The 21,622-nt window shown below is 39.6% G+C and overlaps 1 protein-coding gene across 1 annotated transcript in view; it reads left to right on the top strand.

The window, feature by feature from the left end:
* PCLO (piccolo presynaptic cytomatrix protein) overlaps nucleotides 1-21,622 on the top strand; it is a 554,357-nt gene that overhangs the window by 262,683 nt on the left and 270,052 nt on the right. Inside the window, exon 4 of the mRNA XM_065409113.1 lies at nucleotides 16,882-17,805. Within this exon, the coding sequence (XP_065265185.1) occupies nucleotides 16,882-17,805 (924 nt within the window). The remainder of the gene's footprint in view (nucleotides 1-16,881; nucleotides 17,806-21,622) is intronic.

Raw genomic sequence — 21,622 nt, forward strand, 5'->3', positions numbered from 1 at the left:
GGCAAGGTCATTAATAAAAATGTTAAATAAGATTGGTCCCAAGACCGATCCCTGAGGAACTCCATTTGTAACCTCCCTCCACCCTGACAGTTCATCTTTCAGTATGACCCATTGTAGTCTCCCCTTTAACCAGTTCCTTATCCACCTTTCAGTTCTCATATTAATCCCCATCTTCTCCAATTTTACTAACAACTTCCCATGTGGAATTGTATCAAATGCCTTACTGAAATCCAGGTGTATTAGATCAACTGCATTTCGTTTGTCTAAAAAATCAGTTATCTTCAGAGTAGTAGATCAGATTAGTCTGGCACGATCTCGCTTTTGTTGTATTTTACCCCAATTACCATTTACCTCTATATCCTTAACTACTTTTTCTTTCAAAATTTGTTCTAAAACGCTGCATACAATTGAGATCAAATTAATGGGCCTGTAGTTTCCCATATCACACATTTTCCCTTTCTTAAACATAGATAGTAAATTAGCAATTCTTCAGTCATAGGGTACGACCCCAAAGTTTACAGATTCATTAAAAATCCTTGCTACTGGGCTTACAATTACATATGCCAGTTTCTTTAATATTCTTGGATGGAGATTATCTGGGACCCCTGATTTAGTGCCATTAAGCTGTTTAAGTTTGATTTCCACCTCAGATGCGATAATTCCTACTTCCGTATCCTCATTTCCATTAGCCACCCTGTCACTACCCCCAAGCTCCTCATTACCCTTATGAAAAACTGAGGCAAAATAAAAACACTTTACTTATTTACTTTATTAATTTTATATAGCAGCAGCCAGAACATCAGGAAATGGTTATATTTGGTCCTTTTATTATAGTTCTAAGTTCTAGTTAATATTTTTGGACCTGATTCTTCTTTACTACAACTGTTTCACACCGGTGTAATGTTGCTGATTTCTGTGGAGCTCCTGCTGACTTATACTGAGAGGAGGCTCAAGTGCATTGACTTCAAGAGAATTAGTCCTAATTTACACTACTATAAGTTAGGTCTGAATCAGGCCCTTCATTTATAGATTTGACCTTAATATTCCTAGTTGAAGGTATATTTGTTTCTTGTGCATCTCCATGAGTCTAGGCAATTACTTCATTGTGTGCATGGTTATACTCATGATACCTGCTGAAAATCAACTCGTAGTTTATTGCATATGATTGTCAGACTCTATAAGATTTATTTTCACATTAGAGATCAAGAAAACATCTGCTTTTAGCCAAGCTGTAGCATTACAGTATGGTCTGCCTTTAAACAGATTACAAGCACATTTCAACAAGAGAAATTGGAAAGGAATTTCAATGATTGCTGGCTTGAAGTTTTCACAAGAAAAAGTTTCATTTTAATCAATTCATGTAAATGGTTCAGTCATATAAATTGCTAAATTATAGCAGCATCCAGTAATGTCACTTATTTTGTTCCTGTCACAGGAACACTGAGATAAAAATGCAGCCATAGGGCCAGATTCTGCTTCTGGATTCATATTAGCAGCTCCCATTGATTTAATTTGAGAAAAAGATGGACATTCCTGTATAAAGCCCAGGTATTCGGTGTAAATGTATGTCCAACAATTACTAACACGTATGTGTTGACCCACAATGTGCAGCAAGGTGCCTAGTGCTTAGCTCTGACTCTGAGCCCGCATTTCTCAAAACCAGCCATTGTTTGGGTGAGGCTAGTCCTGAGCTGAGAGAGTGGGTGGCAGCCATTATTCTATCCCTGTCAACTGCAACCATTGCCTCCCTCCCTCACCCCCTTCAAGGCCCAAAAGCTTTAGCCTAAAGAAGTGAACACACCTCTTTCTCACTGCAGCATCTGAAGGAAGGAAGGCGTCATCCAGAAGTACTGGAGGGGAGGCAGGAAAGTGTATTGTGTACAAAGTCTGGCTCACTCCGACCTGGAGTAACAGCACTGTATTTATTTACTTTATTACTTTTATAACCTGTCTATTGCCATGGCAGCTGCAAGCACATCAGGAAGTGGTGACCTATGGCAACTCTTATTATAGTTCTAGTTAATGAGTAACATTTTCCAGAGCTCGTAAGTGACTTTCCTCCATTTTCACCTGGTTACTAGATAATGAGGTATGTCTGCTGGGGATAAAACTATCCTTTACACTACTAATCACTGCTCCCATCTCTTTCCATATAAAAATGTATCTCCTGGGAAAGGATTCGGATACCAATCATATGAAACAAAGAACAAAAATGAAATACAAAATAATACTAAGTGGCTGACATTTAGTTGGTAACCCAAGTGACAAAACGAGATCATCTACAGTGACCCTGGTTAGCATGAGTCCCAAATTAAAGGACTTGAATTCGGAAACTGAAGTCAGTGGATGAGCTCCGTGCTTTTGAAAATTAGATCACTTATTTAGGTGTCAAACTATGGGCTTAAGACTTAACTTCAGACCCTCATTTTAAAAAATCTTGTCTTTGGTCTTCAGTCCATACTACCCATAGACGCAGTGAACAAGATGCACAACTCTCATCTAGCACTATTTTTGGGTGAAAAGAGCTCCCTCTCTTCTGCCGACAGCAGATACAGAGTCTCAAAGTGAATGGGAAAAGAGTGCGGTGGGAGAGTGAAATGTCTTCTGGTTCTCCTCCGGTAAGGTGGAACTCCACACCATTCCCAATGCAGGGTCGTGCTTTAAACACTCAGTCGGGCCTTAAACAAGTTGCTTGTGCTGCAGAACAAATACATTATTTAATAGATATTTCAATCCTCCACTATAGCAACTCATTTTGGGTCTGGGTTTGGCACCCTCACTCACATGAAGTAGTATCTTACTGCCCAAGTAAGTCCCAGTGAATGCAGAAGGATTACTCATGCAGTAAGGTACCACTCAGCATGAGCAAGTGCCACAAAAATGGGCCCTTAAGCAATTTTAGCATTGGTTCTAATTTATGCAAAACATATGATTGAAATGTACTATATAGGTCAATTATAGGTCACTATATAGGTCAATTATAGGTCAATTTGAGGTATCTCTGTGAGTCATCAGCATAGATATGGTAAATGAATTTGTGTTTGCAGATGAGATTATCAGAGATAAGATGTAGAGATAGACGAGAAGGTGGACCAAGGACCAAGACCTGTAGAAAGTTGGAGGATGTAATGAGGAGGATCCTCCAGAGGAGATGCTGAAGGACTGATTAGAGAGGTAGGAAGAGAACCAGGAGAGGAAAGAATCACGGAAACCAATAGAGGACAAGATTTCAAGAAAAGAAGCATGGTCAGTGTGTCAAAGGTGGCTGACAGGTCAAAGAGGAGGATAAGGATGGAGACCTGGTTCTAAGTTTTTTCTAGGAAGAGGACTTTGATGAGAGTGCTTTCAGCAGAGTGCAAGGGGTGGAAGCCAGATTGCAGAGGACCTAGTATGGAATTGGAGGGGAGGAACTCTAGATACCAATTGTAGCTAGCACATTCAATGAGCTTAGAGATGAAAAGAGGCAAATAGGGTGCATTTTTTTAAGATGGAAGAGAATCATAGAATATCAGGGTGGGAAGGGACCTCGGGAGGTCATCTAGTCTAACCCCCTGCTCAAAGAAGGACCAATCCCCAACTAAATCATCCCAGCCAGGGCTTTGTCAATTCTGACCTTAAAAACCTCTAAGGAAGGAGATTCCACCACCTCCCTAGGTAACCCATTCCAATGCTTCACCACCCTCCTAGTGAAAAAGTTTTTCCTAATATCCAACCTAAACCTCCCCCACTGCAACTTGAGACCATTACTCCTTGTTCTGTCATCTGGTACCACTGAGAACAGTCTAAATCCATCCTCTTTGGAACCCCCTTTCAGGTAGTTGAAAGCAGCTATCAAATCCCCCCTCATTCTTCTCTTCTGCAGACTAAATAATCCCAGTTCCCTTAGCCTCTCCTCATAAATCATGTGCTCCAGTCCCCTAATCATTTTTGTTGCCCTCTGCTGGACTCTTTCCAATTTTTCCACATCCTTCTTGTAGTGTGGGGCCCAAAACTGGATACAGTACTCCAGATGAGGTCCCACCAATGTCGAATAGAGGGGAATGATCACATCCCTCGATCTGCTGGCAATGCTCCTACTTATACAGCCCAAAATTCCATTAGCCTTCTTGGCAACAAGGGCACACTGTTGACTCATATCCAGCTTCTCGTCCACTGTAACCCCTAGGTCCTTTTTTGCAGAACTGCTGCCTAGCCACTTGGTCCCTAGTCTTTAGCAGTGCATGGAATTCTTCCGTCCTAAGTGCAGGACTCTGCACTTTTCCTTGTTGAACCTCATCAGATTTCTTTTGTCCCAATCCTCTAATTTGTCTAGGTCCCTCTGTATCCTATCCCTACCCTCCAGCGTATCTACCATGCCTCCCAGTTTAGTGTCATCTGCAGACTTGCTGAGGGTGCAATCCACGGCATTCTCCAGATTGTTAATGAAGATATTGAACAAAACCGGCCCCAGGACTGACCTTTGGGGCACTCCGCTTGATACCGGCTGCCAACTAGACATGGGGCCATTGATCACTACCCGTTGAGCCCGATGATCTAGCCAGATTTCTAACCACCTTATAGTCCAAGTAAAGCATGATTGTATTTTGAGGGGAAAGAACTAACGACCAGTGAGAAGTTAAGGAGAAGAGTGAGGGAAAGGATGAGAATGGTCTCAAGGGAGATCAGGAGATGGGATAGGATGGGGTCAGTGGGGCAAGTGGAGAGGTTAGAGGAGATGAGTGAATAAGAAATGTTCCTTTAGATTCCCCATAAGTGGTTAAGCACTGAACCAAAACGTTATGCAGATTGTGAGCTCTTCAGAGGAGGGCAACTGTCTTTGGTATTTTTGTGTCATGTATGGCACTGGACACTGTGTCAGCTCAGAACAAATAATAAATAGTAATGATGCCTAGGACTGTTACTATCAAAGCACTACCCTGGCCAGTTGTTACTGGGTACTGGGATTTTCACTATCCCTGCCACAAAAACAACTATTCTTTTAAATCTTTGTGTTGTAATAAAGAGTAAACATGGAAGGTGTGTGGCTATGAAACATCTACAAAATAGCAAGTGACTAGTTGAAAAAAGATTAAGGCAACTGACTTTTTCTTGGACTTAGTGTAGTTTTTCCAGTTGGAAATAATTCACTATACAATTATGACCTAGAAAATGAACACAACCTATAATATACTTATCCTATGTGATCTAAATGATACTACATGGGCTACAACCCACTTCATCAGATGCACTACTGTTTTTTTTCACTCCATGCATCTGATGAAGTAACCCATGAAAGCTTATGCCCAAATAAATTTGTTAGTCTCTAAGGTGCCACAATGACTCCTTGCTGTTTTTGCTGATACAGACTAACATGCTACCCCTCTAAATCTTAATAGTAAGTCCTTGGAGTGTTCTCACTGGATAAAAGGCATTTGTTCATGGAGCCATGGCATTACCCTTTAGCAAGGGCCTTTTAAGGCACTACAAAGTAGTAGAACAAAGTCTTACTGGGCCATTTCATATTCTTTGTAAACATAATGGTATTACTTGTTCATCTGTCCAGGTTCTCATACTATGCCCATTACTGTGGTATCCAAGAAGCAAGTAAAAAAGCTGAAAAATGTGTGCTATGTACAAATTTGGATAAAAACTTTATAATAACCATTAAGAATTTAGAAAAAAAGGTGGGCCCTGATCAGGAGAATTGTACATAGTAATTAGATTGGGTGTGGGGGAAGATCTCTGCACTAAATTCCAAGCTGAACTTTATACCTGGAACTAATCTGTAAGGCTGCTAATTTTCACTTCAGATTCCTCCTCAAGATGCATTCCTCCTGTCACACCTACAACATATTGATCAACTAATGTTGGCTAGATTGATCTGCAGTCAAATTAGCTGATAGTGTTTATATTTTTTAAAAATAATTATCTTAAATGATCTGGAACAATCAAGTTGTGTGCCCTATGTAACTGCAATCTTATGGTCATTACTTTCATTGCCTTTCCTCCTGTTTGTTACACACTTGTTTCATCTTCATTCAAATTAGATAGTAAATTCTTTGGGGACAGAGATCATTTTCCTTTACCTGTTTGTGTAGTGCCTTGCCCAATGGAGTGTTGACTGGGCCTGTGTGCAACACCCAATTATAAATAATACAAAGCCGTCTAAACAGATTTGTTCAATTTGGTCCTATCGAGTAATAGTAAAGTAATTCTACCTACTCTGCATTTAACCTACAGGATTATAGACACACTTTATTAATGAAAATTATTTTTTTTAATGAGAGAAAGAGTAATCCAAAATACCTAGGGGAACTGAAGGCAAATAAAGTAAATCAAGAAAAAGTGTCTCTAAAAATGTCAAGCTAAACAAAGCCTTAATAAATTAATGAAAATCTGTTGTTGTTTTTTTGGAAGACTGCCTTTCCTTCAGCGAAACACAAATTGAATAGCATTCCCATAATCTAAGACGGGGAGTCTGGACTCTAGCCATATAGTACAATAGCTTCTACTTTTATTGCTGCTTATTGGATGGCAAGGAATCAAAAAGGTAAATCCCATTACAGCACCATGCAGAAAGACAGTTCATACACTGAATAGCAAAATCAAGCAGACTGCATGTTGTGGTAACATCACATTTCTGTTCAAATAACATCATTGTCAGTGACAGTAGACTTATCTAGGCAAAAGGTTTTGTATTACTCAGGTAACACTGAAACTTTTCATTGCTGTTTACTTCTGTTTAAAACCACTGTAGAGCCAACACAGCCAAAAGAGAGTGAGCTGGATTCTGTTTTTTCTTGGGCTTCAGCAGATATGTTTACTGCATTGACTGAAGCCAGCGAGACTTAAGCGTATTGATAAGCCCTTAGCCGAACTGGAGGCTTAATGACAACTATGCAAACCCATTGTCCTCAGTGAGTGTGCATCTGATCAGGATATAGCAAACAATTCTGCTGATACCCAAGAAAAAAGAGAATCCACCTCACTCTATTTTAGCTGTTTGCAATGGTAACAGGAGTAAAAAATATGAAAAGATATTTTTATCACTAAAGGCAGCAAATATGACTCTCAATATTCATAGGGAACAGATCTGTAAAGGAAGAAGATGGAATTTTTCATAGTCATTTTTCAGAGTAAAACTGCAGCTTAACTGCAACTTTAAATAGAAAAAAAAAGTTTCATTTTAAAACTAAAGGCTTATTTACACATGGTGTTGTTCCTGATTAACCCCATGTGTGAACACTCTTATTCTGGAATAAGAATACCTTGTTTGAAAGTACCTTGCACTTCAAACTCCTCCAACCCTATTTTAATCCAAACTTTCAAGTGTAGTCAAACCAGTAAGTCTGTTTATTTGGAAGCTGAAACAAGGGAGCTTGGTAGTCAGTACAGTTAAAAGATGTGAATTTCTTCAGTGTTATTAACATGCTTGAGAATATTGTTAATCATGTTAAAACAGTGGAAAAACTACCTCCAAAAAAGTACACTGGTTAAAATTGCTTTTGAGTCATATGACTGCACAATATTAATGTTAATATCAACGTTATATTTTTAAATGCAATTGACTTGTTACCTGTACTTTCTAAGAAAACAATCTTCAGAACCTGTATACTACAAAGGCAAAAGAAAAGCAAGCAGATTTTGATAGCAATGAAAGTATTTTACAGAGCATTTGAGAGCTCATTCTTTTTTTTTAACTAAAATAAAGGGCTAATTTTTTTCTCACTTTTCATGTATTATGGATATTTTTGTCTTCTTGCAATGAATGTGTGTTGCTTGATTATATAAGAAGTAGTTTGTCTTTGCAAACGTGTTCATTGTATCTTATGTTTTAAAGTCAGTGATTTGGAGCAGTGATTTTTCAGTGATGCTGCCATGATTACTCTATGTTGCTCCTCTTCATAGTAATACTTTTTTTTTCTGGCAGAAGAATAAACATATGTTCCAGACATTCCAAGGAAACTTGCTAGGCTGATCTCTAGGTTAAACTACAGACATTTGTAGTCCAGAACAAACTGACAATCAGTTAACTCCATGTAAAAACTCGAGTATAGTCGTACCCTAGGCATTTAAAACTAGACTGGATAAAGGATCACTATAGACTCTAATAAAAATTCTACACGGGCAGGGAGATGGATTAGTTGACCTGATCAACATTTTCAACTTTAACTTTTCTGACACTGTGATATATGAATACATGAGCCTAGGAACTGCAGTGCCTAAGCTCTTGCGTGACTTGAAAAACAGAGACAATACATTAGTATTGAATGGCTAGATGTGTGCCCTTTTCATGGTGGTATTTGTATATAAGAAAGCTGAATTGGTATAACAGCTGCTTTTACTATGTCCAGCAGGACGGGATTGTCAGGATTCCCGATAAAACAGGAAAGAGCTGTGGAGCCGGAACACTGAGGCACATTAGTGTTGTTTATAATACTGATAACTACTACACCCAACTCAGTGATAAAAGGGTGTAAAGTCTTTAAGGAGTCGAAAGGAAGCAAGAGGAATTATCCAGTGAAGACTGCTGAAGGAAGATGATGTCCATTTACCAAGTCATAATAAATGTGGGTTGACAGGCAAACTGAAAATATAGCCCTGGGGAAAAGCTTGTATTCAGGGCATGAGGTTAACTGAGGAAAAGACAAGGCTAAAACTCAGGCATATGACTTTATGGTACAGAATCTGATTTTACAGATTCTGACAGGGAATCAAGATCTGACATAAAAAGGATTTTTAAACTTTATTGTGATGAGATACACACGTGGTTCTGAAAATGCAGTTTGCATTTCAGAGGCGATTTAAAATTGTGCAGTTTAGAAAAGGAATGTTACCCCTGCTTGTTCATTAGAGAATCCCAAGATCTGAGAACTGATGACTCGGTGAAAACATAACCAGAGAGTGCGAGGAGAAAGATGGGGAGTCTTTAACACATACTCACACGAGCAGTTCAATTTGCTGTAGTGTAATCACTCACACGTATAACGAATTCAGGTCTAGGTCCTTTACCTTTATGTCCTGAAGACAGTCAGTTAAATAATCAGCAGTTTATCTCATCCGCTTATTTATTTTTCTTCTTATGAGCTTGACAAAATGAGGCACAAAATGCAGACAGTCCCTGCCTTGGAGAGATTATAATATAAGCAAAACAGACACAGAATAGACAGCATGCACAGGGAAGACCAGAGGAGAGAGTGACTGGGTTGTTTTGTATTCTCATTTTGAATATATCAGTAACATTATTGAAATGCCTGACTCATTTCATGTGGGCAGGGCACAAGAAGTGAATCTTGATGAAGGATTGAAGTGGAGAGCGGATAGTGGGTTGATGACTCAGAATTGGGAAGACGTAGGGGCAGCATATTGATGGTTGCAGGGGAAGCAGATAAGAGGGACTGGCATAATTGGCAAAGCAAGGAGTGGAAGTGACATGATAAGATATTAACACATAGATGTAGACTGGATTGGAATTATGCAGGGATCAGGCGATAGGGATATTTTTGGTAAGTAAGAGGGAAAACATGAGAAGCAATTAGGGGGTATGGAGAGCAACTGGTCAAGTGTTTTGTTTTTACATTGAGTCTCTTCAGTTTAATCCAAAATATAAGTGTGTGACCATTGACTTACGAGGAGAGGCTGAGGGAACTGGGGTTATTTAGTCTGCAGAAGAGAAGAGTGAGGGGGGATTTGATAGCAGCCTTCAACTACATGAAGGGGGGTTCCAAAGAGGATGGAGCTCAGCTGTTCTTAGTGGTGGCAGATGACAGAACAAGAAGCAATGGTCTCAAGTTGCAGTGGGGGAGGTCTAGGTTGGATATTAGAAAACACTATTTCACTAGGAGGGTGGTGAAGCACTGGAATGGGTTACCTAGGGAGGTAGAGGAATCTCCATCCTTAGAGGTTTTTAAAGCCCGGCTTGACAAAGCCCTGGGTGGGATGATTTAGTTGGTGTTGGTCCTGCTTTGAGCAGGAGGTTGGATTAGATGACCTCCTGAGGACTCTTCCAACCCTAATATTCTATGATTCTATGATTGTACATGTTTTCAGATAGACATTTGCAACTCCCAGTATTTTCTACTGGGTCACCCTGCAAAAATAGGCCAAGTAGATTCTTAGTATTAAAAAAAGGCTACTTTTGATTAAAATTCATGAATGTGTTCAGTTGCACTTCAATAACATTACTGTAAAAGACATTGCTTCCATTTAATATACTGGGCAATGTGCTCGTAAAGGATATCAGTCTAAGCTGTACGTAGAACTCACTGAACTCTTGGATGAAATATCACAGAATCACGGTATATTTTTACTTCATGGGTTTTTAATGAACATTTTTACGAGTTTTATGCCAAATCAATACAGTTAAGTTTAGATTCTGATAGCTTTATTCATGTTTAAGTCGTACCATACATCATGAACAGTCCCAGTGAAACAATTGAATTACTTGTGGAATAAAGTGCTACTCATTGTGACTAAAGGTATCAAAATCTGACCTGTATTTCTCCAGTGTTGCCATTTAGCAGTTTTAAATTAAAATCTATGGCATTTGATCAAGTTATTTTGGAAGACAGAAACTTTACAAAACTCATGAGAAAGAGCAAGCATCAATGATATTGTGGGAGACTGTTCTCCATTTGCTATATATTAGTCATACTGTAGCAGTATATGTTATATTTAGTTACTTGTAAAACTGTAATGGTATTAATGGTCAAATGATTATTTTTGCATTGGTTTTATGCCCAAATTTGTTTCTGGCTGTGCTACTTTCATCTGGGATAATAAAAATCAATGCGCGGTTTTTAGTGTTTCTAATATTGCTCAGATCATTTTTACAACATGAAATAACTAGACTGGACAGAGACTTTATGAAACAAATAGTGAAAATATTTTCAGGAAAATGTGGTTGTATCTTATTTGTGTTCTTCACGAATAAAGAAGCGTCTTCATTCTTTGTAACTGATGCCTCCCAAAGAGAGAATCAGGACCAGACTATTCAATCTAGCAGGGAAAGCTATAACATTATCCAATGGCTGGAAGTTGAAGCTAGAAAACTCAGACTGGAAATAAGGTGTAAACTTTTAAGAGCGAGAGTTATTAACTATTGGAACAATTTACCAAGGGTTGTAGTGTATTCTTCATCACTGACTACTTTTCAATATAGAGTGGATGTTTTTTCTAAAAGCAATGTTCTAGGAATTATTTTTGGGGAAGTTCTGTGTTATACAGGAGATCTTTCTATATGATCATAAAGGTCCCTTCTGATCTGGGAATCTAGGAATCTACTTTTTCCCAGTTGTAAATCTAGGATCATTGATTAAGGTTTAAAACTGCCAGCATGCATCCAAGATAAAAAGAAAATTGTGATATAATTTGGCCATTTATTGAAAGATCAAATTTCTTTCAGAACTAATTTATCAGGGGAGAAAGGAGGGTAGTTAATATGCTTTGAGTGCTGAGCAGCAGTGGCCTTGGAGCAGAAAAATAATTGATTAAAAAAAAGCTTATGAGCATGGTTCAGTGCCCACTGTAGTCTGTAAGATTCTTTCCATAGTTTTGAATGGACTTTGGATCAGGCTGTTTATTATCTTTGATCAGGACTGTACTTACAAGTATCATAAGCCAGCTTCCTCATGACTTGGCTGTTCCCAGGGCTTTTAACTATTTGACCTACCTCAGAGAGATGCTCAGGACCAGAGTCTGCTCTCACTTACACCATTGCTAACCTAGAGTAAGCCCACTGAGCTGGTTTCTTGTGTGAGTCAGTAGAATAGCTCTGCATCTCCACACAGAATGAAAAAACTTGACAGTTCCAAGGCTCAGTCCTGCAAGGCCCTCTGCACATAGCACAACCCCTGAAGTCAATAGGTGTTCAACGAGCATAGATCATTCAGGATCATACCTAACATTATGGTGGGAGATGCTGAAGATATAAATTCTGTAGAAACTAGGACTGTACTAAGCTCAGGAATATGCAACAAAAAGTGCCAATGGATTATTAATAGAGCTTTAGAATTTGCCGATTGACTGAAATCAAAATGTTGACAAAGTTCCTCCAGAAACCACATAAGGGTCTGATAGTTTCTTGCCAGCTAGACTGCCTGTCTCTAGGGCAGCCTGCCAGGCAGACTATCCCATAGTCAAGGACCTTAGGCCTTCCAGGGTACATGCTCCAGATGAGATGACAGGAAACCAGGTAGGTTTCAAAACCAAATTGGAATGAAAGCAAATTTCAGCAAATGGAATTATCTCCACAGAGCAATAATCATTAAGAACTTTTGTACCACATCAGCAACATATTGGATTATACTTCATACATAAATACAACTCATATGTTAGTACTTTGGGATATTTGCAACAACAGCTTGCTACCTTGAGGTGGAATACAGTAAACTTATTCATAAGGAGTCTGAGTATAAAATAAATTTAGTACACATCAAGCATAATGTGAGGCCAAATCCTTAGCTGATATAAATCACATAGGTCTATTGACTTCAGTGGAACAACACTAATTTATACAAGCAGAGGATATAGCTCATGGAGGACTGCCAACCCCAAACGTTCCAAACTCATGAGTCTGGCAGTGTAGTCGTGTGGTGGTCGGTCCTCCCCCTCTGAGTTGGAGGGAGGCCATCCCATCTCACTACATCATTGGGATCTCAGCCTAGTATTGGGGAACTAGCAGTTTGGCGATAGTGTCCCAACTGGCCCTAATCTCCTCCTGCAGAGAAGGGCACACCCAGTAATCACTCAGCTCTGGGCTCTTGCAGCAGAGTCGGAGAAAAACCCAGTAGTCAATTAGCCCCGGTCTCTTGATTCAGAGACAGGGCAAGCACAGGGGTCAGACGTCCTAGCTTCAGCAGACAACCAACAAACCCAGGCCCTGGTGGTGGCAGGTGAGGTCTGGGCCTATTCCACCGGACCCCCAACCCAGGGCCCTAACAGTGTCGGAGTGGTCTGCCACTGGGTCAGCAGGGTTCCCAACTGCAACTCACTGGCTGTACCTGAGGCAAAGCTGCAGCCAGACTAAGGTTGGCTGCCCCTGGGCCACTTCCTCCCCTCCCCTTGGGGTGTACCTGGATTAGCGGGGCGTCATCTGCCTCTTCTGGGTAGGTGTCCCATGGCAGGGCATCACTGGGCTCAACAGCAGGGTCAGCAGCTGGGAATGTCTGTCTTCCTCTGTGTCTCAGCCCAAACTGAGCGGGAGGCCCTGCCTTTATATTTCCTGTTCTGGTGTCGTACTTCCGGTGGGAGGGGTGAGGCAGTCCTGGCTCCACCCACGTGGGCAGGGAGAGTGGTTCTTTCCCCTCTGGCTCAGAAGGAGGTCACCCGGCCTCACTACAGGCCCCCAAAATCATTAGATTGGCTTATGAATCATGAGACCAATTACAAAAATACATTTTGGTTCCTTTTATTTGTATTCTGGTTTTGAGCCCTGTGACACTATACTGGGGTCACATTTTCATGCTTTTCTCCCCAACCATGCAGGTTAAAAATTTACCTTAAAAATAAAAATACATCTGAGATTCTCACATATTCACATGACTGTAGAATCTGAGTCTTTAAGAAAAACATGAATTATTGCAAATCTCAGAATTAAAATCTTGAAAGATGGCAACAGAGCCTAAGGTTTGTTCAACTAAACTGATAGATCATTTGCCAGGATCATCTCGGTATATCTCATCTAATCAATCCCCAACCGTTTGGGGGCCTCGGGGATTGGTGCACCGCAGTCCCTCCTATTCGCTGCCTGTGACGTAGAATAGTTTAGTTTTCTGAGGGCTCTAGTACTTTAGACCAGTGGTCTCCAAAGTGGGGTGTGCAAGAGGATCCTTGGGGGTGCGCGTCAGGAGGAGCGCTTTTTTTGTTTGTTTGTTTGGGGTTTTTTGCTTCGGCGCGGCAGGGGGTGCGTGCTCAAAAAATTTTTACTGGTAGGGGAGCGCGATCAGAAAAGTTTGGAAACCACTGCTTTAGACTAATTTCAGTTGTTGGGTTTGTTGTGGGTGCTGGGTGGCATTGGTAACCTGTGATGTACAGGAGGTCAGACTAAATGATCTTGTGGTCCCTTCTTACCTTAAACTCTATGACTTTATGACTCTAGTAGCCCACATTACTTTGGAGATGGTCTTTCTTATTGTGTAAGATCCATGGCAGCTGTTGGGCTTGGGTTAGCATCTCCTTGATTTAAAATGGAGGAGACTGTAATGGTGGGGGCCATTGACCCAAGTTCATTCAGGCAAAATAACCTCTTTATTCATACAGCTTGTTGCCTGAGGGGTTAATGGAGAGCATTCTTTGGTTGTTTTTTGTTTAAGGAGAAAGTGTTGGAGTCTGCATTGGCACTGGGCCAAATTTGTATTTATAGTGAGGGCAGGTCTACATCTAAAATGTTGCTGAAGCGCTTTAGTGAAGATGCTCCTATGATGCTAACAGAAGAGCATAGTTAATCCACCTCCCTGAGAGGCAATAGCTGTGTCGATGGGAGAAGCTCTCCTGCCAACATAGTGCTGTCTACACAGGGAGTTAGGTTGGTATAATGGCCATACACACCCCAGAGCAATGTCTGTACTGGATATAAGTCTGTACTGGAGACCTGACCTGACCATAAACTCACACAGGCACGTGTACACACATTCTCTAATTTTGAGCTAAGGGCCTTAATTCAGTGTCCACTGAAGTCAATGGGATCCTTTCTTTTACTTTCTGTGGGTGTTGGATCAGGCTTTTATGTGACTGTCCTGATTAGCTCCTTATAGAAATCAATATAAGAAGCTACAGATGACTCAGTAAAGAGTTAGATCTTGCAGTCTTTATTGGGGGAAAATTACCAATTATTTCAAATGCTTTATGTGCTTCTGTGTCAGTGACAATTACTAGTACTCATGTGTATGGGGCATTGTAATGAAAAGTAAAATAATAGGTAGGTAAGTGCAATTTTAGACAAAATATGTGAACCATGCTAAAGTGCAGATATCCCTCATTTTGGATGCTAGCAACATAATGATCTATTTGCTGACAAAGAAGGCTACTTCTATTTTAAATATTAAACAATCCCTTCTTCATACCTTGTCGTGTTTGCACTTTAGTTTTTATAAGTGTTTGATTCACACATAACACTCTTTTCATATGCAATTCTAATAAATAATTTACAATTCTTCTTATTTATTATATTTTCTAAATCTATTTTGGCCTAGAGCCAGCAAGATATTGGTGGAATGCTTAACAGAATTCCAGTTATTATTCTTGGCCTTGTAAGACTTCATAAGCGGCCTGTAAGGACAGAAACAAAATGACAGGGCAATTGCTAGTTTTAATCTGTTTGACGTTCAGTTGCGACCATTCTTGAGTATGACAGAGCAAAATATAAACTGCACTGTGGGAAGAAAAGAAGAATACAAGGGCTGAGCACCTCATGTGAGGTGCTTGGTGGCTGAGGCCCAGATTTACAAAGGCATTTAGGTGCCAAAACATGCAGATAGGCACTTAGTGGTATTTACAAAAGTGCCACAGTGAAATAGGCACCTATGTTTCATTGACTTTCAATGGCAGTTAGACGCCTAGCCATTTGGCACCCATCTCTATCTTTGGGTGCCTCAATACCTTTGTAAATCTGGCCCTGGACACTTTGCAGAACTGGATGCACATTCTTCTTTTTTCTTCCCAGGTCAGTAACATAATCCCTTCCAGCTCTACCTCTGTGATTGTAGGATTAGCCTTTAAAGACCTTTTTTTTTTTTTTGCAAGAATACTTCTATTCTAAAATTATCTGAAGCATGTCTTTGATGTAGAAATTAAAGGGGTCTCTGTTCTTCAGCCACTGTTTTCTAACATATTATTACTATCACTGTTATTTCTCTATTATATTCTATGTTTCCAAATAACACCCTCCAAGTGATAGGTGTTTCAACAGACACTAAGCCACTGGGTTGGCACTATGAAGAAAATAGGAGCTCCAGTCCAAATGCTGTAAAAGAAATTGAATCTATTAGGCCTTCCCCCATCTTGTTGAAAAGAACAAAAAAAAAACACAACAAAGGTTTCTGTAATTTACAGCATAAGGATCTTGGTCCAATAATGGGGCTCATTAGCTGGCTCTGAATTAAAGTTTCCAGGCTAACTCCTTCTCCAGAGGTTTCTGGTTTTTTTTTTATACTGTTTACTATGTCTCAGGTTCTCATTTGAAACCTGCTGCAACTATAGCCAAGTTCTGCTGAAAGCAATCTGACTCTTCTGTAGCCAGGCAACCACCAACATGAGTTTATGCACAGGTGCCCATTTGCCATTTGTCCTTTTCCTAGTTTTCTGGGAAAGGTAGAAAGAGAGACAGAATGCAGCAACGATTTACCAAAGGAAGAAGAAAACAAAAGAAGGATGACCTATCTTTCATTCATATCCCATTGTCTCTCACACACACTTTTATCACACAAAACTAGAAAATCCAGAATAGGGAAAAAGAACTAATCTCTATCGGAAAAACAGATAAACAAAAGTCCAAAGCAGTCCATTAAACAGAAAGACCATCCTATTACAATGATGAACAAACATACAGGAAGGTATTGTCTCAATGTGTATAAGAGGCTTAGATGTTAGGCATATATGGGCAAGCTTTCTAGAAAAGAACAGCAATATTTTGGGTGAATGATAAAATTTTCAAGGGTATTTATGCCCTCCTGTTACTTTCGATGCATTAAATTTTGCATTAAAATGTTGCATTCTGTGTGGTTTAGATGAATGGTGTGAGTCTTCCAGCAAAAGCTATCTATGGGAACCAGGAAAATAATTGTGTACAATGTGCATAGGATTTTGATTACAAGTACTGTAGTGACAACAATAACAGCCAAAAGCACAATATGATTTTACTTTCAAAAATATTTATTTTATTTAATGTTGTTTGTTATGTTATAGGTACAAGAATGGCTGTGCTTAAACTGCCAGAGACAAAGAGCAATATCAGGACAACTTGGGGATATGGGCAAAATGCCACCTCCAATGGCAGCCCCTTCACAATCAGTATCCAAACCATCTGTTGTTCCTCAGAGCCAGCCTATGCCAACCGAGTCAGATCACCCTCAGAAAACTGCAGCACTGCCTACCCAAATAGTGGAAAAATCAAAAGAAGAACCAGGAATTCAGAAGAAAGTTCCAAAGCTTCCGCAGGGGAAATTGGCAAAGACTCTTTCAGCTGATAAAATTCAGCAGGGGATTCAGAAGGAAGATCCAAAACTTCAACAGGGGAAATTGGCAAAGACGCTTTCAGCTGATAAAATCCACCAGGGGATTCCGAAGGAAGATCCAAAATTCCAGCTGGGGAAACTGGTTAAGATACCATCAGCTGATAAAATCCAGCAAGGAATTCAGAAGGAAGCTCCAAAAATTCAGCAGGGGAAACTGGCAAGGAAACCCTCAGCTGATAAAATTCACCAAGGAATACAGAAGGACGATCCAAAACATCAACAGGGGAAACTGGCAAAGACGGCGTCAGTGGATAAAATTCCTCCGGAGATAAGTTCAGATGTAAAGCAACTTATAAGCAAATTGGAAGAAGACAAAAAATGTGTACTCCCAGAAGAGAAACCATTCCTCCCAGAGGGCAAAAAAGAGGACGTCAAAGTTGAGACTAAAGGACAAGGTATCAAGGAGAAGTTAGAAGCCAAAGTACCTCCTGAGGAATTGCAGGTTAAGAAACAAGAGGAGATTAAGAAGGAAGATTTGGCCACTGGGATTCCACAAATGGTATCCAAACATGAAAAAATCCAGAAAGAAGAAACCCTAGCTCAAGTAGCACCTTTGCCAAGACCTGATCATGTGGAAACAGTGAAAGAAAAAACAGTAAGATTTTTTTTCTTTTCCTTTTGCTACTGTAGGCAATAAAGGACCTGCTTCTGCAAACCCGTACTTATGTGAGTGGTCCTTACTCTCAGAGCTGTTGCAATGACATGGGATGTCTTTCACTGGTAAGGGTGATAACTGTCAGTAAGGCTTTGCGCAACAGAGCTCATAGTGCCCTTGTATGGGTTTTCATTTGAGTTTGCATAATTTTCAGTCTCTACAGTTCAGAACTGAGACTGAACCAAAATTGCTTTTTTGAAGTCAGATTCAAATCTTTCTCTTTTTTTAATGGCTGTTGTAGATTCCTTTAGGCTTTTGTTCAGTTTTAATCGTTGAAGCTGATACACATATTTCATAGATCTCAATCCTTGGGAGAACCAAGCTGCAACAATGTTTCACTCTGTTAATGACAGTTTTCACTGGTCTCTCTTGATTATTTTTTGCTGTAGAGATTTTGATTTGGAGGAAGTGACCAGTATAAATTATAAAATAGCTATATTTCTTAGTCCGGAAATGATGGGCAAACGTGCTGATTTCATGGGCCTTCATCCTTCTTTGGGATCTGCTAATACAGATTTTTATGTCCATGTGGGGTTGCATTGGCCCACCGAAGGCAAATGGGATTTGCATGATACAGGGGTCTGCAATACTAAATCCCAGTATAGGATTAATGCTATGTTTTGTAGTAAACTTACATACATAATATATAACTCATCCACATTGTATATCTTATTTCCTTCTCTTGTGGAAAATTGCATGTTTTCTAGTTGCAATTATATATGGACTTTCCATTCACATAAATCAATGAATGTTAGCATGTACTAACTGATATACCTGGCTGCACTGTACAGACGAATTTCCTGTACCTACTGTAATTGTTAAGCCATTCGTCAATTAAATGTGGCTAAAAAAATGATTTATACATATTTTGTGGGAGATGAAAAATTGTGCTCCTTCTAATTAACTTTGAACTAGTGATTGATCATTCATTAGAAAAGTATTGGGGTGGGTGAAGGGAAATTCTTTCATGTCTGCCAGGTGTGATAAAAGCTTTCAAATAGAGCTGGTCTATTTTTCAACAACAAAACCCACCGGGGTAGCGGCGGCAGGGCTCCCACAGTGATTTAAAGGGCCTGGAGCTCCTTGGCGGCCGGAGCCTTTAATTTGCCCCTGAGCCCTGGGGCTCCCAGCCGCCTCTGCAGCTGGTAGTTCGAGGGTGATTTAAAGGCCCTTGGGCTCCCAGCCACAGCCGGAGCCCCAGGGCCTTTAAATCTTGAAAGGTCCCGCCTCTTCTGGTTGAGATCACACCTCTTCCGGTTGAGGCCACACCCCCGTTCAGGACTCCGGCTTAACGGTAAGTCCTTTAAGTTACTTTCACCCCTGACAACATCTAACATGATACACCATGGTCTCTCCTTATGGTGAGGGGAGGTAATTGCACCATGGGAGTCCTAGCCAGGATGCATCATGGGAGATGAGAAGATGCATTTTAAAAATGGGAGCCCAGTCTATAGAGAAGGATGGGGCTGTAAGGAAATGGAACTACAACTCTCATGTGGCACAGTGTCAGGATATCCAAAACAACATATTTTAACTTTTGGCGGAAAGATTTCATTTTGGGGGCATTTGATTTTTCAACAAAAAATCAGAATTTTGCATGGACAAGAGATACTTTTTCACAGAATATTTTGTTTTATGAAAAAACCAATTTTCTTTCTAACAACATATTTGATGAACAGTTTTCAACCAGCCCGATTCTTCAATTTCTATAATTTCATTTTGTATTATGCAAAGACTAAAAAATGTTGCCTAGTGTTTAGGGCATAGGTCTGAGATTCCAGGGTTCTGTTGCTAGTTCTCAGACTCATACACTAATCATGGTATTTCACCTGATTTCTGTATAGAAAACTTGCTCACTTTCTTTTTGTGTTAGTACCACTAAATACTTATTACAATCAAGGAGACTGCTGGAATAAGGTGAATGGGATTTAGCCTTCTGTACCTCACTTTACTGATCTATAAAATGAATATAATGATAAACATATACTCCACATTACCAGAGTGAAGCTTTGGCATTTACTTAGTTAATATTTGTAAAGCAATTGGAGTTACACATGAAAGGAGCTACTTATATATATAATTTTTATTATTATTATTATTAAAACCAGAACTCTTTGAAACATAACACACATTTTGATAAAGATACTAATTTTTTAAATGCAAGGGTTACATTATTTTTTTCCTTTCCTTCTTTTTTTGGTCACTGGGGAAATCCTTCTTAGTTTCTACCAATGTGAAAATAAGTTGTACATCTGTTAGTTTGTTTCCTAAAAGCAATTATGAAAATTTATTGTTATTTATTGAACACCATTAATGTTTTCTCTAAAGTACAACAAACGGCAGGAGATACAATCTTGCCCCAGGGCTCTTGTAAACTAAGTAAGACAGAATATAACAATTTGAGTAGATTGCACATTTACACCTCTTGATTTGGTGCAGGTCAATCTCCAGGCAGTGCAGAATATTTTTTAAAATGAATTTTGGAGAGGAATAGTTAAAGGATTTCTATAAGAAGTATTTTTAAAGTAGGGATTTGAGTGAAAAGGTAATAAATTTTAGCACTTACAGTTGCTATATGCAGTTTGCTATCTCTATGCAAACATTAATTACATCTCACAGTATTCCCATGGGATAGATCAATGTTAGTATTCCCATTTAACAGAGAGCGAAATTAAAGCATACATTGCAGCCGAGGTGCGTGGTTTCAGCATGTGATCCGAGATAGCTTTAATCTAGCTAGCGTGAGTACCATTAGTGAAGTCACAACAGCAGGCTTCAGCATGGTCTGTACAAGCCCATCTAGAACCCTGAGTACTTACATGGGTGGCTAGCCCATGCTGACACCTGTGTAGCCACAGCTTCACTGCTGTTGGTACTTGCACGAGCTAAATTAAAGCTATATTGGGTATGTTTACACGTGCTGTCATCACACCTCTGATTGCAACATATACATACTCATACAGAGGTTAAGGTCCTCATCCACAGCCCAGTAACATCAATGGAAACGCTTCACTGGGCTTTGGCTCAGATTCTGAAGGACTTGCCCAAAGCCATTGAGTCAGTAATTAGACCCAAGATTAGACTTCATTAGTTTCTGGCTCCTATTCCTGTGTTCGGTCCACTTGACAACACTGCCCTGCTACAATTATTTGGTTTTAGGTTTTGTCCGTGCATTATCTTGCTCCATTATGTATTATCTGTCAAAACACCTGCTAAGTTTCAGAGTTACAAGATCAATAATTGGAGGAGGAAGGAAAGACCAGTTTAGAAGGGGCTTTTCTCTGAGTGCCTGAACATAGTGAGAAAGTAGAGCTGGTCATAATTTTTCAGTATTATGATTAATTTATTTTATCCAGAATATTTACACAAGATCTTTTGAAAATACTCCATAAAGAAGTCAGCATTTTTGACCAGCTGTAGTAAGGGAGGAGACTGGACAAATTCAAAGGGACCAAAACAAAGCCCTTTTTCTCCAGCATTTTAAAGGGTGATAAGTGACAACTTTGATGTCAAAGAATCATTTACTGGTTTGTAAAATTTGATGTGTCTTAACAAATATACAGTTGCCAAAATGTGTATGTTCTTCTCATTGGTTAAAATCTTACACAACCACTGGTCTTTCTAGTAATTCATTGTTTCTTAATTAGAGCTGATTCAGAAAAACTTTGACCAGAACATTTTCCATTGGAGAATTCAGTTCTGTTGAAATTTAAACAATTTAAAAAATTGCATCAATTTTGCCAGTATTTCATTTAAT

This window comes from Emys orbicularis, chromosome 1 (assembly GCF_028017835.1).
Source record: "Emys orbicularis isolate rEmyOrb1 chromosome 1, rEmyOrb1.hap1, whole genome shotgun sequence".
Lineage (NCBI taxonomy): Eukaryota > Metazoa > Chordata > Testudines > Emydidae > Emys > Emys orbicularis.